The following is a 22,675-nucleotide window of genomic DNA, read 5'->3' on the forward strand; positions in this document are numbered from 1 at the left end:
GCTGGAGTCCACCGCCGGTATAGAGTGATATGAGCTTTGGGTTGACATGGTGTTGCCGTTGTGGTGGTAAGTGGGCGAGAAATCAGTCATTTCCCCCTCAAAGGATGAGCCGTCGGGTGTCCTTACGGATGTAGGAGAAGTCGAAGAACTATCATTCTCCCATTGCATATACTCGGGCGGTTGATCTTGAGGTAGTTCCAGCTGTTGCGATAGATTGCGGCTCGCCAGTGGTGGGGTCGCAAGTGGGCCAGGGGAATGCCCAGTATGGTTGATCAGGGAATCTGTTGGTGTTTTCGACCGTCGGTTATCATATTGACCATATCCAAATGCATGCGGATCGATGAAAACCGGTTGTTCCTGGTACGGGTGGTAGTGCTGCGAGTATGTCGACATGGTGCGCAAGTGGCCGCTGGGGGCCGGATAGATGTTAGGTTCTTCCTAGACCTTGCGCATCAAACGGCTGTGAGAATCCTGTGTGGGTTGATGTCCCAGTGCTCGACACACGGACTGAAGATCGTGAAGACGGGAAGGCAAACGGCTCGTACCCGCGCAGAACAGCGATGCGCAACAGGGAACGACGCGCGGGACAGGTCCGATCAGAATGAGGGACGTCCACCGCGACTCGAGGAGGACGCGCAAGAAGAATCTGTCTCAGAGCAGCTGATTGTCAGAAGTTCAGATGGCGATTAGTCTGGCGGCATTCGAGCCCATCTTACGCTGCCCCGCGAGGACCGGTGAAGGACGACCGGCAAATGCAAGCTATTGGCTTAGCTGCATGCATCCGCACAGCTTTTAGATCGCACCAAACCGCAACCAACGTTCGTGCTGCCTCCGCGCTGCGCTGCAAATCACCGACTGTTTGAAACTGAAATAGAATCGCGAAAGTGGCTGGTCACGTCCAATTTTGCGCTTTTGAGTCGCGATTTTCGCTCGTTCTGTGAGCCGAATTCTGAAACACATGAGGTTGTCCCCAGCCGCCTCGACATGCCTCAGGCATAGGTTTATGCAATGCACTGCACAGCCTGCGCCTTGTTCGCTAAACCATACCTCATCAAATTCAGCCTTGGTGGAACGAATGAAGGTCGTACTGAAGGTGATGGCTGGTCGAGCAACTGCGAATTACGACCTAGTGCGGCTCTGCAGTGCTCACCGGTTGACAAGCTGCCAGCTCATGCTGCGGGGGATGACATATGTACGGGAACCCAGTCCAATTGTTTTACTCCGGTAATATGTCATATCATTGTTTCTATCCGGATGCGCGCATCGATGGGATGTGAGCGCTCTGTGTAAGATGGCCTGTCGACTGCCAGCGCACACTGGTGGAAGGTAAGGTAAGCCGAACCACGAAGCGGCTGCCGCGCATGATGTATTGCTCGACGTGCTTGACTCGTATATCCGGACAAAAACCTAGAGATGCGACTGTTGGGGTTCTCACAATCTTGCAACGAAAGAAGATGCACCAGAAGTGCCATGGATATATGTAGGCCTGTCGCTTTGCGTGGGCTCGTAGACCTATCTGAGAGGGCACTCGAGATCACATACTCCAATCGGGTCTATGCCCAAACGAGCCTAGAGAGTGGGTAGTACCGATGCGGAACATGATCTTCGCATGACCGGCTTCTACCACGAGACAACAATTAGCGTCAAAAGTGGACTGCGCCACAGGAAACCCTAACAATATCGTCATTTTACGATTGGACCTCACAGAATCCCTGTAGGCAGGGAGAAGATGCAACACATACTTCATAACGTGAGAGCAACCGGGCCGCGATCGGCGTCACATTCAATTATTGCCTCACGTATGCCCCACGATTATCGATGAGATGCTAGTGAGTGTCTTCAGAGAGCTAACTCGCATCGCACGCTGCGACATCCTGGAGGCAGGAACACGACTGGTCCTGATCCAATGGATGAGAGAGCAGCTGGCACAGATGTGGAGATTGGTGGTTCGGAACCGCCTTTCGCTACGGAGTACCACGACTTGGAGCAAACATGAAGGCACTCTGCCCTCGCGGACTGCCATACTAGGAGCCGTGCAATACTACCAAAACAATTCCTGTCTAGCTACCACGAGGCTGTGCATATCTGAGCAACTCCGTGTCCTTCATCAATCGATCATGGCATCCTTTTTCCAAGCACACACATACCTCAATACCTTCGTCGACGGCATTGTCCTTGACATCCGCCCTGCTTGGGTATACAAAAACATAGCCTTCGAACTGGGGATCCGGAAACCGGATGGCTTTCGCAACACCAAAACCGAAATCGTGTTTTTGGTATACATTCATGCCTTGCCAGCTCGTGCCCGCCAAGTCCATACCCAGGAACGAGCTCATATTAATGCTTATCCATCGTCTATCGTCTAGTCCTGCGATCCACTCAGGTAGCTCAGCGACGTACTGTGGAGTGATGGTCTTGATCGAGTTTCGCACTCTTTGCGCAATTTCCGGAAGATTATTTTCGGCGATGAGTTCGGAAATCTTTATTGGCTCCGTGCGGGGAAGCGCGACTGCATTGCCCATCATTGTCTCTTGCAAAGGCGGGTCCAGTATCTTTCGTGTATTTACCGCGTGTACCAGTATGACCTCCTTGGCAAGGTCAGGGTGCAGAAGGTCGAGCTTGGATCGTGTGATGCTCTTCCAGAGAATCGACATTATTGCATCGTAGGTCGAGATCCAACTTTCTCCTGTCTTCGCCATCGCTTGAGATTTGAGTTGCTCCGTCTTACTCTTAGGGAAATGCCACATCCGGAGAGCCAATTCTGGCATCTTGAAATCAGCCGGTGGTGGTGGAGGGGGTCCACCGCCATCCTTGAGCACAGGAAACTTGCGGTCAAGTTCTTTCCACCGCGCAGCTTCCGGTTTCTTCGCACTGAGACGCGATCGATCCATTGTACCATGGGGAACTACTTCGAAGGCAGTCCCATTGATCACTGCTTTGGAATTCCTCGCCCAAGTAGTGAGAAACCCGTCGCATCCTGGGCCATCAGAACAGTTATGGTGAATAGCAATACCAAGTACAAGACCGCCTTTGATGAAGTTGATCTGGAATGTCGATACAATGAGATCGTCTTTTTGATTATCCCCAAGAGGCGAGAATAGCTGTTTCTCTGTCACCGCTTTTGGCAAGAGCAAGTGCCCTTTGAAAGTTGCGGCGGGAAAATCGGTCCTATCCAGCTCATCGAACGACGGGAAAGTCTCTTCCAAGTCCTGCACGAACAGACTAGCCTCACCATCCTTCTTTTTCGTCACCCACAATCGACCGTTCTCCGCATCCATCTTCAAGCCGCCGGCAAGGATGGGGAACTGACTCAAGGTAAATTCCAGACCCTTGGCCATGCTGTCCACAATCTCAGCCTTGTCCACGGGTTGTGTGAGCCTAAATATCTCTACTATCTGGACATAGATCTTCGGCATCGTGTGATCCATATCAGAGAGAGCGAACCGCTCTTCTGCGGGAGCGTTCTCCCAACCTGCTGGGCGGATTCGAATTTCTTTCGTAGACATGGTAACTTGCTGAGATGAGACTGAATTGGGGCTGGGCAGCTACAGACCTTGCAACAAATGAGAGGTAAATGAGTTTTACTTAAAAATCCAACCGCCAGGAACGAAGGATTTCACCAGACCACTATGTCAAGACCTCAACGCCGCATGCACTGCATTGTCGAGGTCACCAATTGTGCAGCGTTGGTAGGGCACTACGTCGGTGCGAGTTCCTACATTCGGCAAAGCACTATTACTGACTCGCTCGCCATGCCTTTGCATCGAATAGGAACCGCGTGCTGAATTTAAGCGCAGCAAGTGGGAACGGCTGCGAGACGAGCTTGATCCAAAGCGAGCTTCATCGGGTGCAGACTTCCTCAACGTCCAGCCCCAGGTTTTGTGAGATATCATGCCGCGCTACCAATTGACTTCAGGCTGGTCATATTTCCTCCGATTACTTATTCTGTAACAAAAGGCTTGAACATGAGTCGGTTTCACACCAACGCCATGGAAATAATGTCGGGTGTCACCACGCCTCTACGTCGCATACTGTTACATAGACTATGCGCCATTGCATACGTCACACGACAGGATAGCGTCTTTGAGGTCGTGATAACCAAGTGTCGCATCATCACTGCGATATGTTGGGCCCGAAAGATGAGGCAACGGGCGTCAGTAAGCTTATGTCTTATAGCTAACCACGCGGGATTGGATTGGTCCTTTTCAGCTGCATGCGGCTCTACTCTAGTCTGTCTCAGTATATAGACTTAACGCTTGATCCAGTCATCGCTTCCAGTTTGCGGAGGAGCTCATAAGTTCTAAATCTTGCTATAGGTATGATATTCCGTGGATGCATTCGTCGCATTTGACGAGAAGAAAAGCAGAAAACGGAAGCCGCCAGTGCATTTGGGTTGAGTCGTGCTGTCGTGTTTTGTAGTTCTGGAAGAAGTGAGCTGTGGCCTGACTTTTCCGCTGAGCCACCGCGTTTCTGCAAGCAAGCCCTCCCAATAACCCGGCGGACAGCAATCTTACCACACCGATCATTACAAACATAAATCGCTTGCGTATTGCTCATTTCAATGTACTACCGTACCGAGCGTTTGCTCTATGAATCTTAGTTTCGCATCTGAAAATCATAAAACAGCCTTTTGTCAACGACTTATATCAAACACGAAAGCTGGAGGCCTGCATTGGTTTGTGCTTCGCTATTCTGCTAAGACGAAAATATGCCAACACCTTCAGGACATGTTGTGAGTATGAAGACTTAGGAAATTGGAACTTCGTTGATTCAGTCCGATGCTCCGTGTGACGGGCTTTTACTCCGCGTCGAGCTCCATTGGGAAGGGATCGGCAGATCGTTGCTTAGGCGTCCTCTCTCCGCTATCATAAGCCAATGGCAAAGAAGTTGACAGCCGCTAGCGCCCCACCATCTAAACCTGGCACAGCCCTCATTTTGCTTTTACGATGGAAAGCTGCTGCCGGAATAATCTATCGAACTCCATGAATGTATGTTCAATGTTAAGTGATACGTAAGTTTTGTGTGCGAAGTAGGCTTCTCCACACTGTCACTTACAACACCCGAATGTCCGGAGAATCAGCCGTTATGCTGCGGAGGAACGGGAAGCTAAGGTTAGTCATTCCGACTGTCGCAATTGAGATGAGATGCGTTGTGGATGGGAACTAATGCTTCACTCACAGGTCATGCGAACCATGTCGCATTTCGAAAATCAAGTGCGACCATGCCACACCGACGTGCTCAAAGTGTCAAGCACGTGGGATGACAGAGCATTGCTTCTACCATCCGAACCCCATGACTAAGCCTGCTGGTACTCCACGCAAGAAGCCAGAACCACGTCGTCGGAGATTAGATGGGCATGCTTCATCGTCCAGCCAGGGGAGGCTGACGCCCCTGACACTGAGTCCACCAACATTGAGGAACGATGCTGGATTCGTCCCTTGGCCTACCCCTCCAGAATCTGCTACGAGAACAACACAAAGCGGACCCGACCCATCAAGGAACTTCTTTTTGGGTTCCACGAGTTATGCTGCTGTCTTCACAGAAGAGCAGCCCTTGCCAGAGACAGTGCATGAACAGCCATCTGAGAGACTGAGTATAACTCCTTCGGCGTCGAGTAGAGGTATGGGACATCGACACTGCCAATTTTCGCTTGGAGACACAATCGTGTCTACTCTCCAACCCTTCTCGTTTTTTGAAAGGTCTCTTGATATGTACTTTGCTATGCACAAGGACCCTGCTCTCGTTGGTCCACTTTTCCTCTCTGCAATGCCACAGCTGCGTAAAGACGTAGAACAGCTCCACGCTGCTGGTAGTCAGGTATATCCTCTATACGCGGAAATTACAAGGAACTCCGCTCGACCCATGAAGATCCCTTCGGATATGCGGCCATCGGAGTTTCACACGCTCTTCACAGGCAAGAACTTGAGATGGGACACGTTAGGCTTGATCCTGGCGATTGCCGGCTCTAATGCCCAATACACATCACCCAATGATCCTCTGTTCACGCTAGAAGACGGCAAGCAAATGAACAGAGAGGAGTTCATTGAAGACGTAATGCACGCAACCAACACATGCATCAACATCTGCGAAACACATGGCGCCGTGAATGAGCTCATGACATGTCTCATCTACATCAACATGATGGTAGTTAGTAGTTTTTATGGAGATAACCGTGCGTCGATCTATATTCTTGAGAGCTGCATCACAACGGCTGACACGTCTAGATCATGCCACATGGAGGCGTATGGGCGACAGTGTTTCTGCTCTCTACGCCGCAGGCATACATTGCGAAGCCTGTAATGGAGATGGTTCTAACGCAGAACCGTTCTTTATGCGCGAGTTCAGAAGACGACTCTACGCAGCCATATATCGCTCCGACAAAGCCTTAGCTGTGTTCTATGGACGACCTCCAATGATGGGTTGGAGGTATAGTGACCGCAAGATGTTATTGGACATTAGCGATCAGGCTGTGACTTCAGAGGATCCGGACGTACTGAATGCTGAGCTTTCGAAGCTAGACAGCGCAGGCTGGAACACAGAAGGGCATCTTCACCCTGCGACCTTCGGCAGAATGAGGTGTCAACTTGCTGTTTTCAAGGAGAGGCTGCTAGAGCAAACTTTGGCAGGTGAGAAGGATAGTGATGTGGTGCAGAACGTAGAGTACGTCCGACCCTTGAACTTTTCTCTACATTCGGCTAACACTATCAGAGCGATATCTGCTGAATGTACAGCATGGTGGAACGCATTGCCAACGCATCTGAGATACGACACCTACACGGAAGAGGCTGCCTGGGTAGGGCGTGGTCCTGGTCTAGCTATGCGACTAACCGCTTACTATCTGGACTACTTGCACGTCCATTTTCAAACGCAGCGTCTACTTCACCGGATCACGCAACAGGCGCTCCCAGCACTATTGGAGGTGTCGCTAAAGATACTCGTTACATCCCTTATATGTACCAAACCGCAAAATAGCGATTACGAAATTCGTCGCCACTTCCCCACTGTTATATTATTCTACTGCTCACCCGCCGCCGGTGTCCTAGCATTAGAGCTTCGAAGATGCACGATTGAAGGCGTACCATTGCCTGATACAATAACTCGAGCAGAGGTCATCCGAAATCTTTCCGTGCTAACCTCGTGTCTGGAATGGATAGTTCTTCCCGGCGACGGAAATCACAAACTGTGCAGCGAGCTCAACAAGATGCTTGCACTGGTGCTCGAGGAAGTCCTCAATTACGTGCCTCCAACGAATGGCGAGCAAGAACGGGGCGATGACGCTGCAGTTATGACTGGAGCGGGGCAAGGCTTCTTCGACATGCCTATGATTGAGGGTTTGGAACCTATACCAACTGAGAGTGAGGACTTTCTAAATTGGCTGGACAATGCAACGTGGAACAATACGGTAAGACAAACAAGTGTAAACATATTCAGGGCCTGCTAACTTGACCAGGACATATTCTAAGCGGGTCAAGGATACCACTTTGACCAGGAACTAGAAACGCGGTACATACTACAGAACGCCAGGCGCCTACATATACACGAAGCTGGATCCGATACTGAAAAAGCCTTCGATGGCTTCTTCGATGCTCCAGACGTATGCTATAAGCACACGCAATGCCCGATGTGTGGAACTTGACAACCATTATCTCGATAACCCCGATAACATCTCTCTCTCTCTCTCTCTCTCTCTCTCTCCCCAATACCAATAGCTGATCTAAAGGCCAGAGAAGTACGCCGCTCTTGCTGCAGCTCTCGCCTCGTTTTCTTCCGTCTCCTTCCGCGTTTGGTTACTTGATTGCGACGTCGCTTCAGATGCTGCTGTCAGCGTTGACTGGCTTTTCCAAGTCTAGCAGGGTGTGTCAACGTACAATTCAGGCTCAACATCTTCTTGAGGATACTCTTTGATGTTGACTTCGTTGAAAACATGGAGTTCGCATCGGATGATGTGTATGGTGGTGGTGCAGTGGTGGAGTAGCGTGGCAGATCGGTAGGAGAGGTCTTGTTAGAGGGAGAAGACATTGTGGTGATGGACGTTCTGAGGGGATCTTGTAATTGGATGATGTTTTGATGGTACTTCAAGTTGATGGAAAGAATTGAGGCAGTTGTGCTACGGCGATGCTCTGCTTCTGCTCTCTTGTAGCTGGTTTGACTCCTCTATCAATGTCCCACAAACCATCTTATATACAAAATCATCACATCACCACCGATCAAGCAACATACCCTGCTTAGGCTCGTCATTGCCCTTTTCCTGCCTCGTGCATTGTCGGAATGGAGATTGACCGCTCATAATCCAGTGTGAACCACGAATTCCATACCAGAAAATATTCCTGCATGGTTCGGAGTTGCTAATCGACGGTCGTAGTAAGCGGATGCACACTCATCATGGTATCATGTCTAGGCAGCAACGTTAGGCGCCCAATGCCGAAGCCACAGCCCTACAAGCATTGCATGCAGGAGGCACGATATACGCGTCAAGCTTATTTTCAAAGGCTAAATTTTTGTTCCAGACGCGACAATTGTTTCGTTGTTCATTGCATGTGCCGATGTGGCTGGATGAGCGTGATGTATAATGTTCGGAATTGAAAATCTATGCCGGTGAAGATTAAACCTAAAGAGGGGTAAGTCTTCATGCTTACCATTATGCCGATATGAAGGGCGCTAGCTAGACGCATGGATACTGTGAAGGGCGTCTGTTGCGAGATGAGACAGGTTTGCGCATGCAGATGCTCGACCTTATTCCGAGTGTGCAGGAAATGTGATGGGGGTGTGGAAGGGCGCTGTTGTTACCGTCCAGTCCTAGTTCCGACCCCATGGTCTAGAACAAACAACAGATAATACAAGTAATAGAGATTAAGCAGTCGTCATTTCCAGAGATACCTAAGTATTTACATGAAGCTTAACAGGTCTACCGTCCGCTGCCATCAAGCTGATCAGACGCACTGTGAATAATAGTCACCTCCAGCCTTGCAGGTAAGTCCTGAAGCACCTATGAATTGTCAGTACAAGCCTGTCCTCGCATACCCGAATTAAGCCGACTTACAGGTTTTGCATCCACTGTATCCATTTCCGCCGCACTGACCGTACTTTGCAACTGAGCATGCTCCAGCACCACCTCCATTCGTTGGCACGGCGGCAGCAGATGTGGCTATTGCAGATGTCTTCATCGTGGTTGCTGTAGATGTGGCAACTGGGGCTCCACCAGTAGCAGTCACAGCGGATCCAGCGGATCCAGCAACGGCTTCAGTACCGCCTGCGATGACTGCCGGACCGGGGGCGACATACGATGCGAGGTTCTGGTAGATGTTGATCTGGATGCCAGGGTCGGTAGCTTTGTATGCTCCGGGGAAAGCCACACCAGCAGGCGAAGACGAACCACCACCAGTCACAGTGATTTGATAGCAGGTAATGTAGAATTGAGCGCCGCCAGCACCAGATGCAGCATGCAACGCAATGGCTTCCGCTCTTAGCAGATAGTCTCCTGGGGCCAGATCTGTGGGGATCTTCACGTCCATCTTCCCGCAGTTTTTGTTCAGGTCCTTCGTACCCCAATAATCGTCTGAGCCGCCGCCGCCAGCAGTGTTCTTAGCCCATGTATCCTGGAAGACCTTGAAGAACGGAGTGGAGCCATCAGCTGTGGATGCATCTGCGACTTTGGACATATAGACAAGCACAGGGCCGTAGTGGGCACCACCAATGGCCTCGTTCGCGCAAGACCGATCGCCGTTCTGCTGATGCATCTCTACAGTTACAGTGCCACCGGCAGGGACACTGCATTTTGAGGCTGCTGGTCCGTGGTTGGCGTTGCAACGGATGTCGTTACTTGCTACCGATGTGACGGGGCTGTTACTGTTGGGAAGCCTGGCGCAAGTCGACTGGTGAATGGGTGTTAGTGGCATCGTATTATGGGTTGGGTATACTTATCTGATCTTTGCCGTTGACCCAAAGGTCTTGGAATGTCGCATGAGACACTACCTGTGTTGCAAAGGCAACAACGCTGGTCAAGACGATCGCGCTCTTCATCGTTGAAATTATCGACAGTAGTCGGTTGACTGAAGAAAGACAATGGTTGATTCTTACTGGGCTGGCATCGAAATGGTCTCGTACCTACCACCTCTTTATACTTGTTTCTCGATTCTTCAAAGGCTGGACATCATGCTCGCTTGCAGACGAAGTCCAGCCCGTGGATCAGATCCGTGCTGCTAAACCCAAAATGTACATCTGTAGAGTATGGCACCGTCGTCTGACTTAAGATTATATGAAAGTAAAGCTTGTCGTTGCCGAAACCCAGGTTCTGTTTTCCACGTGTAACGTCCTATGGCTAGGGTGGATATTAACCAGACCGCAGAACCCGGTCACTTGTTGGTGACCACATGGCAGCCTGGCCATAGATTCGCTCTAGAGGTATGCCTTTGTGTGTGCCGTACAGGGCTGCTTGTATATAATGCGTGCACTAGGAACCACCGGATAAAGTTCATATCGGCTTGATCGGGTGCAAACCTTCTAGAAAAACCGAGGAACTCGTTGTTGCACCTCTGTGAGTTGCAACGAGGACCTGTCTAATCTTATCTACGTAGCTGTACTTTGTTGACGACGAGCGACGACAAGAGGCGCGCAATTTTAGAATCTCAAGCTGCTGAAAAGCGTGCACTGTCAATGAGCCTTACTGAGTATCGTGACCCAGTGCCATCGGGCGACTCGACCAGGTCTTAGGGCGAAGAGTTATCGAAAGCAATCTGTTTAGATGAGATTCGGGAAGCGACATGTGCCGCGTGTGCGCCTTCCCCAGATTTGGTCTCTCGGCGAGAAAGCTTGTTTCCTGCATCTCCTAGCACAGCATCGGGAGAATGCAGGCCCTTGGGTTTAGATGAATGAACCATGCGAGAAGTCGCATAGCTCAACCGATGGGTCGGCATGCACGGAGGTGTTGGCTGGTGACGTTGTTGGGGCGGGCTAGCGCGTCAAGGGGCGCACATGCCGCACAAGATCTTCCCGTCGTTCCTTCACCAACTTCAGTCTGTCACGACGGCCTTTCATGGCGCTCAAGACAGATACTCTCATTACAAAGACCATCTCTAGCTCTTAGACTTCACGTTTGATACCCGCACTGCCGTTCACAGTCCTGGTCATTGACTGAGGCCTTGATAGCCAACATAAGGGTAGCAAAGTGTTCTCATCCATCAACTCTTTGTCCCCCTGGATTGACGCCGTATCATTTACTAAGCATACTGTCAACCGAAACATGAGTCTTTCAAACAACTGCGACGAAGCCGGCTGCGGCATTATTGGGATGTGTTTGAAATGCACTCAACAGACAGCAAACCTTTACTTCACACAACGTCAATCGCAGTTCAGTATAAGTTTTGCCATACCGTATGTGTTTTCAGCTATGTTTGAGCTCGCGTAGACCGAACGCTTCCATTTATCGAGCGTTCCATATCCCAATCCGTTGACCACGTCTACTTTGCCTTCTTGGTATGTCAATCTATTCGAGCAATTCGGTTATCTTTGACACGTCGTTGTTGCAAACTTACATACTCTGTGTGTGCCTAGGTAAGTTCACCGTTACAACATCAGTCTCTTTTCCCAAGCTACCCGTTTGTCTGATTTTACGCCTCGTCATCCTCCCCACCCATCATCTTTCTCACCGTCAGACCTCTCGCTTCTTCCCACAGGCAGCACACGCGCAGCTCGTCAACAACCACCGAATTAGCAAACACCCACCCTCACCTTCACCTCCCCCTCCCACTAGTACATTTGTATATCCTTCCCGCTCTCCTTCACATAAACCATGTGATTCTACAATTCCTCTCGCTATATAAGCCTTGATTCAGCACAGTTCTCCCATCAATGAGGCTGGAATACCCTTGGTCGGCCGGCGACCTGTATCTTCCAGTCTGAATGGGGTCGCTACCCATTCAGACTAGAAGACGCAGGTTCGAGTCGTGATAAAATCGTCTCTGCATCTTCTAAGGTTTAGTCTTGGGTGGCATCTTCGGAGCATTCAAGATTTCACCTTAGGACTTGTAGCGGGGGTTTTCGGCAGGAACTTAATACATTAAGGGTGACTGTTCTTTTTGCTCTTGCTGAGATCAATTTTTTGGTGCTATCCTGTAGATTCTTTTTCCTGTAGCCTTACAGTGAAGATTTATGCTAACACAGGAAGAGCGATATAATACTGCCAAGTAACTCTGGGGAGTGACGTATCTTCAGGATATCTTACTTTGCTTATCAACTCTTTGCATAGGCAACATCTATTACATGAAACATAAGTAGTGCGACCTTTTTTTGTAAGAAGAGTACAAGAGCATTAGCAGGGGTGAAGAGAGATCTGTAGAGATATCACAAATAGGACTGGCGTCACAACATCTACAAACTCACTTAGAAAATAGCACAGAGCTTGTTATCACGCTAAAGACCTCTGATGCAAAGTGTTAGAAGAAACGAAACGTAGATTCGTTGGCTGTTTAAGTGTCGGGAGGTGTCACACAGGCAGCGCTTCGACTGCATCCAAACGAGCGCACGCAGATAAGATGAAAGTACAGAGAGGATACAGAGTTTGTCTGGCATGAACCATGCAAGGCTTGATTCTTCATCTTCAGTAGCATTTCATTATGCTATTCATACATCTGCTCGGTGTCTTGAAATCATCATATTCGTGAAGATACCCCACCCTCGATCTGCCTACCACGCCTTCTTAGTCCCGCTTGAGCGGGGTGAAGGTCTCGGCTATGCCCTCCTTCGTGATGATCATCATCTGAAGACCATCACCAACCTCGATATGCCTCTCGACCGCGCTTGTAAAGGCGTCCCGTACCAGATCCTCAACGTGGTCCCGTGGTAGCGGTTGTGCTTGCTTTGACTTGAGTTCGTGACCAGTGCCGCTGCCTGGCTCGTACATGTTCTTGAAGTTGACTTGGTTGTCCAAGAAGGGCATGATAAGTGATGCCGCAGCACCGGCCGCCCTACACTGCTCCCTCTCGTAGCTGCCGACCGGGTCGTAGGAGTACAACGCACCCTTGCCCTCCTCGTCCAGACCGGCTAAGATGGCGTGTACGTAGTAGGGAAAGAATCGCTTGTTGTAGAGGATGTGGCTGAGTCGTTGTGCGCAGGCAGAGACGGTCATGGGCTTTCCGTGCTGGTACTTGTACATCTTGACAATGGTGTCGAGACGCTCCTTCAACGCATCACCGTCTGCGGCGAAGCCGACTACAGACAGTACTATCCGGGCGCCCTTGTTGTCTGGTCCTTCGCCGCCAATCTTAAAGAGCTTGGGTGCGTATCGTGTGTTGATGTTGTAGCCGGATGTCGAACGTGTGTCACCTGCGAGGATGGCGAAGTCGGCGCCGGAGATGCCTAGTGTTGATCCGCCGTTGTCGGTGTAGCTGGATCTTGTTAGGTTTTCATGTACTCAGTATGAAAGCTGCACATACGGGTAGAAACCATGTTGCCGCTCGCCTGATGGGACAGTTCTGGGGGTCTGGTTGAACGAATAGCCTGGGCCACCTTGCGGGGGTGCACCGGTGTAGAGCGCAGCCATTGTTGAGTTGTGCAGACGTGGATTCGAAGTAGGCTGTAGGAAGTCTTGTCGATATCGGAGGGTTGTGGGTTATGGCGGCGGATCTGTTTGTTGGTGTTGAAGCTCTGGAGTTACGCAGCTCGAATGCCTGGAGCTTCCACGCGCTAATGTCTTGGCGCTGATGTAGTGAGAGCATACCCTCCAGACCGCGTTGAAGCATACGCATAATTGATTTCTGTCCATGTTTTGTAATCTACTAACTAGACCTCAAACGTGATATGGGAGCTGTAACCAGCTTTACTATGCCATTGCGCTACTGAACTCTGCTGCTAATGTACAATCGTCTCCATCACCTTCTTTCTCTAGACCTCGACCGCCTTCTCTTTGGAGATCTCGACCCGCTCTCCAACTTGCTCCTTGAACTCTGATCATCCTTTCCTCTGTGTTCCAACTCCTTGCGTTTTCCCGTGGTAGAGCTCGACGCGTTCTTAGACGCGGAGACGAACTCGAGAGTTTCTCTTGGTGCCTTGGATCTTTCCTGCTCTCTGGTCTTCGAAATCCGCTTCTGTGAGGCTTTCAGTTCCTCGACGTAGGCCCACTCTGGAAAGATTGCCGGTATGGCGACATCTTCTGGTAGTGTGGATGTATATGAGTCTTGTTCGCTGATCCCCGCAAAGTCCATCAACTTCTGCATATGCCCCGGATCGCGTAGCACTGACGAGGTTTCTAGGCGCTGGTTGAAGTGTTGTCCCTTCTTTTTAAGTTCGAGGAACTGCGCAAACTTCTTCGTCGCTCTCTGAGGTGGTGATCCGGGCGGAGAAGGTGGTATGTCGAAATTGGGTACGGTGGGTAAAGTAAGGTTCTGGATCAGAGCGCGTGTGTTGGCGTACGTTGAGCCTGGCGCGGCGTCGTTCGAGGGGACATCTTCCTCTGGAGGTGGCGAAACGGTCGGGCCTTGGGCGGGACCTTGAGCAGGACCATTCACTGGACCTGAGGAGGTAGGCGGTTGTTCGAGAGGCGCGGGAGCGGAAAGAGGTTCTGGAGCCGGCGCAACTGCTGCAGAAATGTTGGTCAACTCTATATTAGTAGCCACAAGAGCCCTTGGTGTACGTTTGTGAGTCTCACCTCTGGCTGAGTCGCGGGCATGACGTCCTCCTCGTCACTATCTGGGTAGTCGATTCCGAGCATTTTGGTTGCGCAATGCTTGCAGACGATCATCTCGGATTGACCTCAGTATGCGGAAGCTTGGGCCAACTCGCTGTCTTGGCGGGTGAGCTGCGCAACCACCGACTGCCTGGGAACATCGTAACAACAACCTCACCTTTGAGCTCACTACAACATATCATCCTCTCTGATTCCTGAACAAATTCCCCTCTCTAAACCGCCGTTTCAGTCACCACCGTTACCATGAACCATCTTCCACAAGCTTGGGGTCGTGTATGTCTTCCGCCCGCCGCCTCAAATAGCAACAGTACTAATACATCATAGCCTAGAGACGATGTATACGGCGCCTATGATCCTTCACATTTCTCGTCTGCCGGCCCGAACCAGCACACTCAGAGCCCGATCGTGACCGGTACCTCGGTACTTGCAGCCAAGTTCAAGGACGGCGTAGTCATTGCCGCAGACAATCTGGGTATGGCACAACACAACTGGTAGTGAGGTTCTGGCTGACAAACAACCACAGCTTCATATGGCTCCCTTGCTCGCTTCACTGACGTCAAGCGCCTACGAAAGTTCAATGACGAGGTAGTCGTAGGCTTCGGCGGCGATGTTTCGGACATGCAGTACCTGGACCGCCTACTCAACTCGCTCGACATCCGCGAGAACTACTCCTCTTCTGAGAACTCGCTGAATGCCAAGAACCTCCATACCTACCTCGCCAAAGTCATGTACAACCGTCGCTCAAAGTTCGACCCATTGTGGAACCACCTACTCATCGTGGGCATGGACGGCGATAAGAAGCCCTTCCTTGCAAGCGCAGACCTTCTCGGTACCACCTTTTCATCACCATCGCTGGCCACTGGCTTCGGTGCACATCTCGCTCAGCCAATCCTAAGGACAATACTACCAGATGAGGCCGCTGTAGAAAACGTCACACGGGAACAAGCAGTAGAGAAGGTCAAGGAGTGCATGAAGGTTCTCTTCTACAGAGATGCTAGGAGTATGGACAAGTACTCGATTGCCGTCATCACAAAGGACGGCGTTGATCTCGACGAGAACGTGAAGCTGGAGAACCAGAGCTGGGCATTCGCCGACAGGATCAGGGGATACGGCACCCAGGTTGTGTAGAGAGGCGTATAGGGAAAGGCCGGACATTACGATCAAAAGCCTCTGCTCATCGAGTAGCTGAGGCCTGAATGATAGACATGAATGAATGTACCAATAGCGGTATGGATTGTCCAAGCCCCCTGTTTCTGGCATGGTGCGTGTTCGTGCATTATTACCATTTTCGGCCTCTAAGACTCCACGCACAACGGTGCTCAGAAGGACCAACGAGGTTAGAGCTTCGTAAGCTAGAGCGGGGAAGCTCCGCTTACGAACAGCAAGCCTTATGATCAGCATCTTGGTCATGGGATCTGTTGTCCTTTGCTTGCAAACTTACAGACAGTTCCGTCATACCACAGCTACAATTTTATCTGACACCTCGTGTTCTCCTGCACAATGCCCTCTCCACCAAGGAAGAGGATAGTATTTACGGGCGGTTCTGGAGTCGCCGGACGTCATGTAATTGAGAAGTTGCTTAGCTTCGGCCATGAGATACTCAACGTGGATGCGACACCTCTAGACAATCCCAATGTACATACTTTGAAGGCCGATCTTACAGACGGCGCGCAAGCTTTCAACAGCCTGTCTTGTCACTTCAAGATCAGCGAACCCTTCATGGAGCCAGTCAAAACACCGGATGCCATCGTACATTTTGCTGGTACGTAACCACCAATGCCTATTACGAAGAGATGGATACACAGAAAGTCGTGAACGGATGCCAAACCATACCGCCAATACGGACCTAACATGCAACCCCTAGGTATCCCCCAACCCATGCGCCTCCCCGACAACGAAACCTACCGCATCAACACCCTCAGCTCCTACAACATCCTCGAATCCGCCTGTAAGCTCGGCATCCGCAAGATAATCCTCGCCTCCAGCCTCACCACCTATGGCGTCACCTATGCCGAAGGCTCCACATCCTACGCCCACTTCCCTATCACAGAGTCCACACCAACAACCCCCATGGACGTCTACGCCACTAGTAAACTCTGCATGGAAACTACCGCCGCGTCATTCGCACGCCGGTTTCCTGGTGTAGATATTTACTGTTTGCGCATCTCAGCTGTTATCGAACCGGAGAATCATATAAAGAAGTTTGAAGCATATTTAACCCGGCCACAGGATTTCAAAGTGCATGCGTGGAGTTATACCGATGCGAGGGATTTGGGCAATATGGTACACTGTTGTTTACAGACGGATGGGCTGGGGTACCAGGTTTTCAATGCGGTGAATGATGACATTACTATCCCGGAGACGGAGGGCACGAGCGAGGATTGGTTAAGGAAGGTTTGTCCCGAGACGGAGATTCTGACAAGAATGGGAGAGAAGGAGAGTCCGGTTTCTAATAAGAAGATGAAGGATATGTTAGGATTTAGGGAGGAGTTTGGGTGGCGGCAGGTTTTGGGTAGAGAGGGGTAGGTTTGTAGTAGTTGGGCATACTCCGTACCAATGCTGTTTATTAATGCAAAGCACCAAGAATACCGGAAAGTTCGGAATCTCTTAGTTGTACCTATAATGTACTCCGAAGTCACTCGCTGCGCTGGATACTACAAAAGCACAACGTGAACACCGGTGAACATCTCAAGGTAAATCTTGCTGCAAGGTATGGCTAGAAGGTACCAGCTTTCTCAGACTTTGCAAAGGCCGTTTCGAAAGCTTGTGGAAGTTTGAACATTATACTACATTAAAATGTTATACGAATCTCAAACACTACATGTGCTTTTCATGTATTAGGCCTTTCCCTCACCCTTCTTCTTTCCACCGAGCATCTTCTTAGCCTTCCCAACACCATTGCCTACCATCCCAAATCCGAACTTCCATCCCTTGATTCGAATGGACCAGACGAAGAAGTAAACAAGCGCCCAGTTGCTAATGCAAAAGGCAAGGAAGATACCAAAGTCGCGCCACTTGTCGCTGGCTTTGACATTGATGGTAGCCAGGTAGTCGTCTCCAACAGAGTAAGGACAGTACTGGCAACCACTTGTGGCTTCAGGGTTTAGCAGGTAGCCAGGGGAGGCGGAAGCGAAGGCGCCGGCGTAAGAGGAACAGCTTTGGCCTGGTGGTGCATCGAAGATGGCAGTCTCACTCTCCTGGCACTGAACAGGAATGCCAGTCAGCGTGGCAGAGAGTACACCACCAATCCAGTACGTTGAAGGATTTACGTAATACATCTGTGGTGTACAAGATTAGTGTGCGCCTCACGCGTGGGTCGTACGGGGATGTTACTTACCCAATATCTCCAGAACACTGGCATCATCTCGTACGGTCGTACAACACCGTTGAACAAACCGAACATGACAAAGAAGAAAGGCAAAACGTTCGAGATGACAGTAAAGGACGGCGCGAACGCACAAATCCACTGACCCCAACTGGAGATGAACAAGAAGAACAACATGGTCATCAGGAAAACGTATCCAGAAGTCGAGCTATCGGTCGGTAATCCAGTCGGGAAGTACCACAAAACCCAGTATAGCACACTTGACACAATGGCGATGGGGATCTCAGCAACAACTTGCGCAGTCGTAAAAGCAACCCAGCCGTAGATACGGGAAGGAAGTTCACGCGCTTGCCACAGGGCCATGTTCTGGTAGAATTTGGGTACGACAGCGTTGACGATGGTGGGCGGGATGAGGATAATAAGGAAAGCAGTGAACATGCGGTTTTGGAGGTCGCCGATGGAGTTGCCGAGTTGCCAGAAGGTAAAACCGTTGAAGATGCCGATGATGACTGCGACGAAGAGTTTGCCGTAGAGGTAAGACGGGTCGCGCCAGTACTGGATGAATGTGCGCTTGGTGAGCATGGTGGTTTGCTCCCAGACGCTCGCCGCGAACTCGGACTCCTCAGCTCCACCATCTTGATTCTGGTCGGAGATCTTGCTACGCTCCGTCTTCACGCGGTCGATCTCCTGGAGCATCTGCTTGTTGTTGTCGGAATTGAGCCACTCTTCGTTCCAGTTGATTTTGCTGCCGTCCTTGCGCTTGACAGGCTTCGCAGCAGTTTCTAGGATGAACTCTGCCACGTTCTTACTGGGTGGGCACTGTACACCACGGTCGCCAAAGTACTTGATAACATCGCGCCCATTCTCGCCTACTGGGCCGAAGTAAAACGTGTTGCCACCTGGGTTGAGGGCGAGAATCATGTCGAATTGCTGGATCAGAACGCTGCTAGGTTGGTGGATGGTGCAGACAATAGCCTGACCTGCCTGAGCAAGCTTTTTGAGGAACTGAACAATGGAGTATGCCGAGTTGCTGTCAAGACCACTGGTTGGCTCGTCTAGAAACAGTAGCAAAGAAGGCTTCGCAGCAAGTTCAACACCGATCGTAAGACGCTTCTTCTGCTCCACGCCTAGGCTAGAAACTAGTGCGTCTTGGATGTCTTGCAGCTCGAGGAGGTCGATGATCTTGTTAACGTAGTCGAGCTTCTCCTTCCTCGGTGTGCTCTTGTCTTGACGAAGGATGGCAGAGAACTCCAGAGCTTCACGGATCGTAGCAGTGCCGTCGTGAAGATCCATTTGCTCACAGAACCCGGTGCCTCTCTGGAAAGCCTTGCCAAGATCCTTACCATCCACCAAGAACTCACCCGAAACGACACCAGTAGATTGTCGCTGCGAAAGCGTGTTGAGCAGGGTCGACTTACCAGCACCGGAGGCACCAACAAGAGCGATCATGACACCAGGCTTTGCGTACCCATTAACCTTGTTCAGAAGCTTGCGTTCACCTCCCTGGTATGGGACAGTGTACTCAACATCCTTCCAGGTGAAGACACTCTCACTGCTCGAAATAGACTCCAACGCTTCTTCCTCTTCATGAGCAGCAGTGTGTGAGCTTGAGGCGGACTCGCCAGCGGCTATCTTCTCCTCATCAGCAGGAGCCTCCTCCTTGACCGCTTGCTTAGCCCGCTTGTTCTTGGCAAAAACCAACGCACCGCCACCTGAGGCTGCGAAGGATACAGTCTCGGTTGCGATCACGGTCACCAGAAGGTAGAGCACCGAGAAAGCTATCACGACACCAAAGTTGCGCCAGAGGTTCGACCTCGAATAGTTGAAAGATACCTGGAGGTAGTCTGAACCAGGGACGGTGTTAGAATTTGGCGGTGCACCAGTCAAGCTGCAGCCCTGGTATGCAGGATCGATGCCAGGTCCTTGGGGTACCAGTTGGCTGGGCGCGCACTCCATAACACGGTCGGAGAATTCGTTGGCGAGCACTGACTCGAAAGAATACGCGACTGGATTAATCCAATAGATCCATCCGAACCAGATGTAATCAGTCAGAAGCTGTGGCTTCGGAATAACGTAACCGGTGTATATGATCAAGAGGTTGAGCGCGATACCAGCAAAGCGTACAGCGTCGTCAATCGATGGAGAGAGGGCGGCAAACATGCGGTAAAGACTTGTAATGCAGAAGGTCGTAGTATAGATGAACAGGAAGTAGATGAAAAACTTGGATACGTCGACGTCGAGACCAGTCATGAAGTACATGATGATGGCTAAAGATGTCAGCTGGGTTCACGTTTCACACGTTTTTGCTAGGTGTGACTTACAGAATGGAATGACCTGCGCCAACAAAAGCGGGAAGTCTTGTACCACACGCGCAATAGCCACAGCACTTGGGCGATAGAATGCGTAATCTTCATGTCTCTTGACGACATTGCGACCAGAAACGGCCTTCATAAGCTCCGAAAGCTGGAGCCATCCGAGGAAGAGAATGGAGAAGAAACCGGAGCCACCTCGCGAAAAAGCGCCCGAGGTATCGAGAGATTGACCGTAGAATAGCGAACCGACGATGAGACCGTTTGAGATGATGATGACTTGATGATAGCGTTAGCAAGATGGTCCAAGATGATAGAGACGATGGATTGTCCATCAATACGTTTGTAAAACTTACAGAACTTGGTGTACAGCGTAGTCTGGTCGCCCCAAGTGAGCCAGAACTCACGCTGAGTACAGGCTATAACCTGTCGAATGAACGAGACCGTGTACGGACTCTTCTTGCGGACCGTTTTACTCTTGCTCTCGCGTACGGCACCCTCGAACTCTTTGGCGTCCACGTAGCCACTGGCCTCGAGCTCAGCCTCGTATTCGGAGATCTCTCTCAATACCTTCTTGTATGCGTCACTCTCCCTGAAAGCCCTTTCTAATTCCTCAGATGTCTTCGGTGCTTTGTCTTCAAAACCGGGGCGGAATTGCCGCTCGGTGGGATCAGTAACGGCGGTCAGGAAATCAGCGGTAGTCTGACGTTCCGGGCACTTGAATCCAAGGTCCTCAAAGTACTGCTTGGCTTCGTTTGCAGGTCCCTGATAGATACATCGACCTGCATCGATAACCATGACTTTGTCCATGACCTCGTAGATCTGTTCACCAGCTTGGTAAAGGGTTACTAGCGTAGTTCGATTGCTGATATCGGTCATGATACGCAGCGATTTAGCGTAGTCGAGCGCGGTACTAGCGTCAAGACCGCGAGTACTGTTATCCCAGCAATTGACCGAACTCTTGGTGGCGAGAGTCTCGGCAATGGAGACGCGCTTGCGTTCACCTCCACTGACACCACGGACGTATTCATCTCCGACTTTAGTATACTTCGTGTGGGATATACCAAAGACCTTTAGGAGGGCTTCAAGGATGATGGGAATCTGTAGTATACAACGTCAGTATCTGTCCCGCATAGGAGCTTGCATACTTGACACTGACCTCGTGCTTCTCGTTCTTCTTGGTCTTGTTGGTGAGAGCAAATTTGAGCGTTTGCCACACGTTGAGATCGGCCATGTGGGAATCGTCTTCGGGGTTGTAGTTGACTTCGCCACGGAACTGCTTCTTTTGCTTGCCGGCTGGGATACCTCCATAGGACACATCGCCTTCCACAGCGGCGTAGGATTCGCGATTGTTGGATATGGCTTTCAGGAATGTCGAACATCCGGATCCGGGTCTGATACACTCGGTCAGCACTCGCCGAGCATATTGTTTGGAATACTGCTTACCGTCCCAAAACAAGCATCATCTCACCGTCTTTGACTACACCTGAGAAGTCATGGATGAGTGTCCTCATCTGTTTGTGCCTGCCAAGCTTCAACGCAGGTACAAAGCCCGTAACGATTTTGTAAAGGTCAGGCCCGAATGTTCCTAGTATCGCATCGGGCAGCGTCCTTGCGAACGAAGCGGTCGATCCTACACCCTTGACGGTAAGGTTCTTGTAGATGACACCGACTTTCTTTGCTGATTGACCGTCCTTGCGCTTCTCGAAATGGCCCTCGCGCATGAATTCATCGAGTTCGAAGTCGTCTTCTTTCTCTGCCGGCGCAGCAGCGGCACCAATATCCCCCGGCTCATCGTCTTCTGCGTCGCCTGTACCCTCCTCTGCGCGTGTAATTGATCCCCGAGGGTGACTCTGACTCTGACGGCCGCTGACCCTGCTCACGGTCCTGGAAAGCGGGTTTGATCGTTGCGATTGCGCGCCCCGGGAACGCGAATTTGAAAGAGACGCGAGTTCGCCTCGCAGAACCTCGAGATCCTCTGCTGCAGCCCGTGTGTCCAGTTTCCCTGCGTCTCTCTCACCCCAGGTACCAGCACGCTTCAGGCCCTCGCGATCTGAGCTATCTTCTTCACTCTGGTTGTCCGGTGTTACCACCTCTTCCCTTCCATCACGAAGATAGTCGTCCTCATGCCATGGGTTGCGTCGATTGTCTCGATCGGGTGGGATTGCGGATCCCCACATGTTGCAAATGAAAGTTTAGGGTATCAAACAGGTGTACTGGAAGAAAAACAGAGCAGGAAAAGAGTCTGAAGAGCAACAACAGCAGGAGACAGGATGTTTGTCGTACAAGTACGGCTCAATTGGTCTTTATTAAGCGGTCACCGGTAGAGCCAGGAGAATACTGGGGGTGCTTTTGCCAACG

The 22,675-nt window shown here is 50.8% G+C and overlaps 10 protein-coding genes across 10 annotated transcripts; 4 read left to right on the plus strand and 6 right to left on the minus strand.

Moving 5' to 3' along the window:
• Positions 1-1,903: 1,903 nt before the first annotated feature.
• CC77DRAFT_841163 (hypothetical protein) lies at positions 1,904-3,871 on the minus strand. The gene has a single exon (XM_018533381.1). It carries the CDS (start codon positions 3,504-3,506, stop codon positions 2,061-2,063), a length of 1,446 nt encoding a protein of 481 aa, XP_018386349.1. The 5' UTR covers positions 3,507-3,871; the 3' UTR covers positions 1,904-2,060.
• A 1,082-nt stretch (positions 3,872-4,953) lies between these two features.
• CC77DRAFT_1040015 (hypothetical protein) lies at positions 4,954-7,709 on the plus strand (the record flags this gene model as incomplete). Its single annotated transcript, XM_018527186.1, has 5 exons — positions 4,954-5,111; positions 5,181-6,172; positions 6,225-6,660; positions 6,709-7,402; positions 7,497-7,709. The coding sequence occupies exons 1-5, from the start codon at positions 5,065-5,067 to the stop codon at positions 7,707-7,709; spliced, it is 2,382 nt and encodes a 793-aa protein (XP_018386350.1). The 5' UTR covers positions 4,954-5,064.
• Positions 7,668-8,350, minus strand: CC77DRAFT_1019741 (hypothetical protein). Its single transcript, XM_018524893.1, has 2 exons — positions 7,869-8,350; positions 7,668-7,806 (listed from the first exon to the last, which is right to left on the minus strand). The coding sequence occupies exons 1-2, from the start codon at positions 8,017-8,019 to the stop codon at positions 7,715-7,717; spliced, it is 243 nt and encodes an 80-aa protein (XP_018386351.1). The 5' UTR covers positions 8,020-8,350; the 3' UTR covers positions 7,668-7,714.
• Positions 8,351-8,889: 539 nt separating this feature from the next.
• CC77DRAFT_1019743 (hypothetical protein) lies at positions 8,890-10,239 on the minus strand. The gene has a single exon (XM_018524894.1). The coding sequence runs from the start codon at positions 9,894-9,896 to the stop codon at positions 9,027-9,029; it is 870 nt and encodes a 289-aa protein (XP_018386352.1). The 5' UTR covers positions 9,897-10,239; the 3' UTR covers positions 8,890-9,026.
• Positions 10,240-11,002: 763 nt separating this feature from the next.
• CC77DRAFT_1019745 (hypothetical protein) lies at positions 11,003-11,514 on the plus strand. The gene has a single exon (XM_018524895.1). The coding sequence runs from the start codon at positions 11,240-11,242 to the stop codon at positions 11,402-11,404; it is 165 nt and encodes a 54-aa protein (XP_018386353.1). The 5' UTR covers positions 11,003-11,239; the 3' UTR covers positions 11,405-11,514.
• A 933-nt stretch (positions 11,515-12,447) lies between these two features.
• CC77DRAFT_961373 (N-terminal nucleophile aminohydrolase) lies at positions 12,448-13,591 on the minus strand. The gene is made up of 2 exons (XM_018535622.1): positions 13,431-13,591; positions 12,448-13,382 (listed from the first exon to the last, which is right to left on the minus strand). The coding sequence occupies exons 1-2, from the start codon at positions 13,535-13,537 to the stop codon at positions 12,695-12,697; spliced, it is 795 nt and encodes a 264-aa protein (XP_018386354.1). The 5' UTR covers positions 13,538-13,591; the 3' UTR covers positions 12,448-12,694.
• Positions 13,592-13,826: 235 nt separating this feature from the next.
• CC77DRAFT_1019747 (hypothetical protein) lies at positions 13,827-14,725 on the minus strand. Its single transcript, XM_018524896.1, has 2 exons — positions 14,636-14,725; positions 13,827-14,582 (listed from the first exon to the last, which is right to left on the minus strand). Exons 1-2 carry the CDS (start codon positions 14,702-14,704, stop codon positions 13,866-13,868), a joined length of 786 nt encoding a protein of 261 aa, XP_018386355.1. The 5' UTR covers positions 14,705-14,725; the 3' UTR covers positions 13,827-13,865.
• Positions 14,726-14,923: 198 nt separating this feature from the next.
• Positions 14,924-15,808, plus strand: CC77DRAFT_934428 (proteasome component PRE4; the record flags this gene model as incomplete). Its single annotated transcript, XM_018534382.1, has 3 exons — positions 14,924-14,953; positions 15,005-15,152; positions 15,204-15,808. 3 exons carry the CDS (start codon positions 14,924-14,926, stop codon positions 15,806-15,808), a joined length of 783 nt encoding a protein of 260 aa, XP_018386356.1.
• Positions 15,809-15,994: 186 nt separating this feature from the next.
• On the plus strand, positions 15,995-17,362 carry CC77DRAFT_841480 (UDP-glucose 4-epimerase). Its single transcript, XM_018533383.1, has 2 exons — positions 15,995-16,442; positions 16,545-17,362. The coding sequence occupies exons 1-2, from the start codon at positions 16,181-16,183 to the stop codon at positions 17,204-17,206; spliced, it is 924 nt and encodes a 307-aa protein (XP_018386357.1). The 5' UTR covers positions 15,995-16,180; the 3' UTR covers positions 17,207-17,362.
• Positions 17,363-17,517: 155 nt separating this feature from the next.
• On the minus strand, positions 17,518-22,494 carry CC77DRAFT_1030593 (ABC drug exporter AtrF; the record flags this gene model as incomplete). Its single annotated transcript, XM_018526597.1, has 6 exons — positions 17,518-17,958; positions 18,018-20,272; positions 20,327-20,593; positions 20,671-21,415; positions 21,474-21,708; positions 21,761-22,494. The coding sequence occupies 6 exons, from the start codon at positions 22,492-22,494 to the stop codon at positions 17,518-17,520; spliced, it is 4,677 nt and encodes a 1,558-aa protein (XP_018386358.1).
• Between the last annotated feature and the right edge of the window lie 181 nt (positions 22,495-22,675).

This window comes from Alternaria alternata (genome assembly GCF_001642055.1).
Source record: "Alternaria alternata strain SRC1lrK2f unplaced genomic scaffold CC77scaffold_9, whole genome shotgun sequence".
NCBI lineage: Eukaryota > Fungi > Ascomycota > Dothideomycetes > Pleosporales > Pleosporaceae > Alternaria > Alternaria alternata.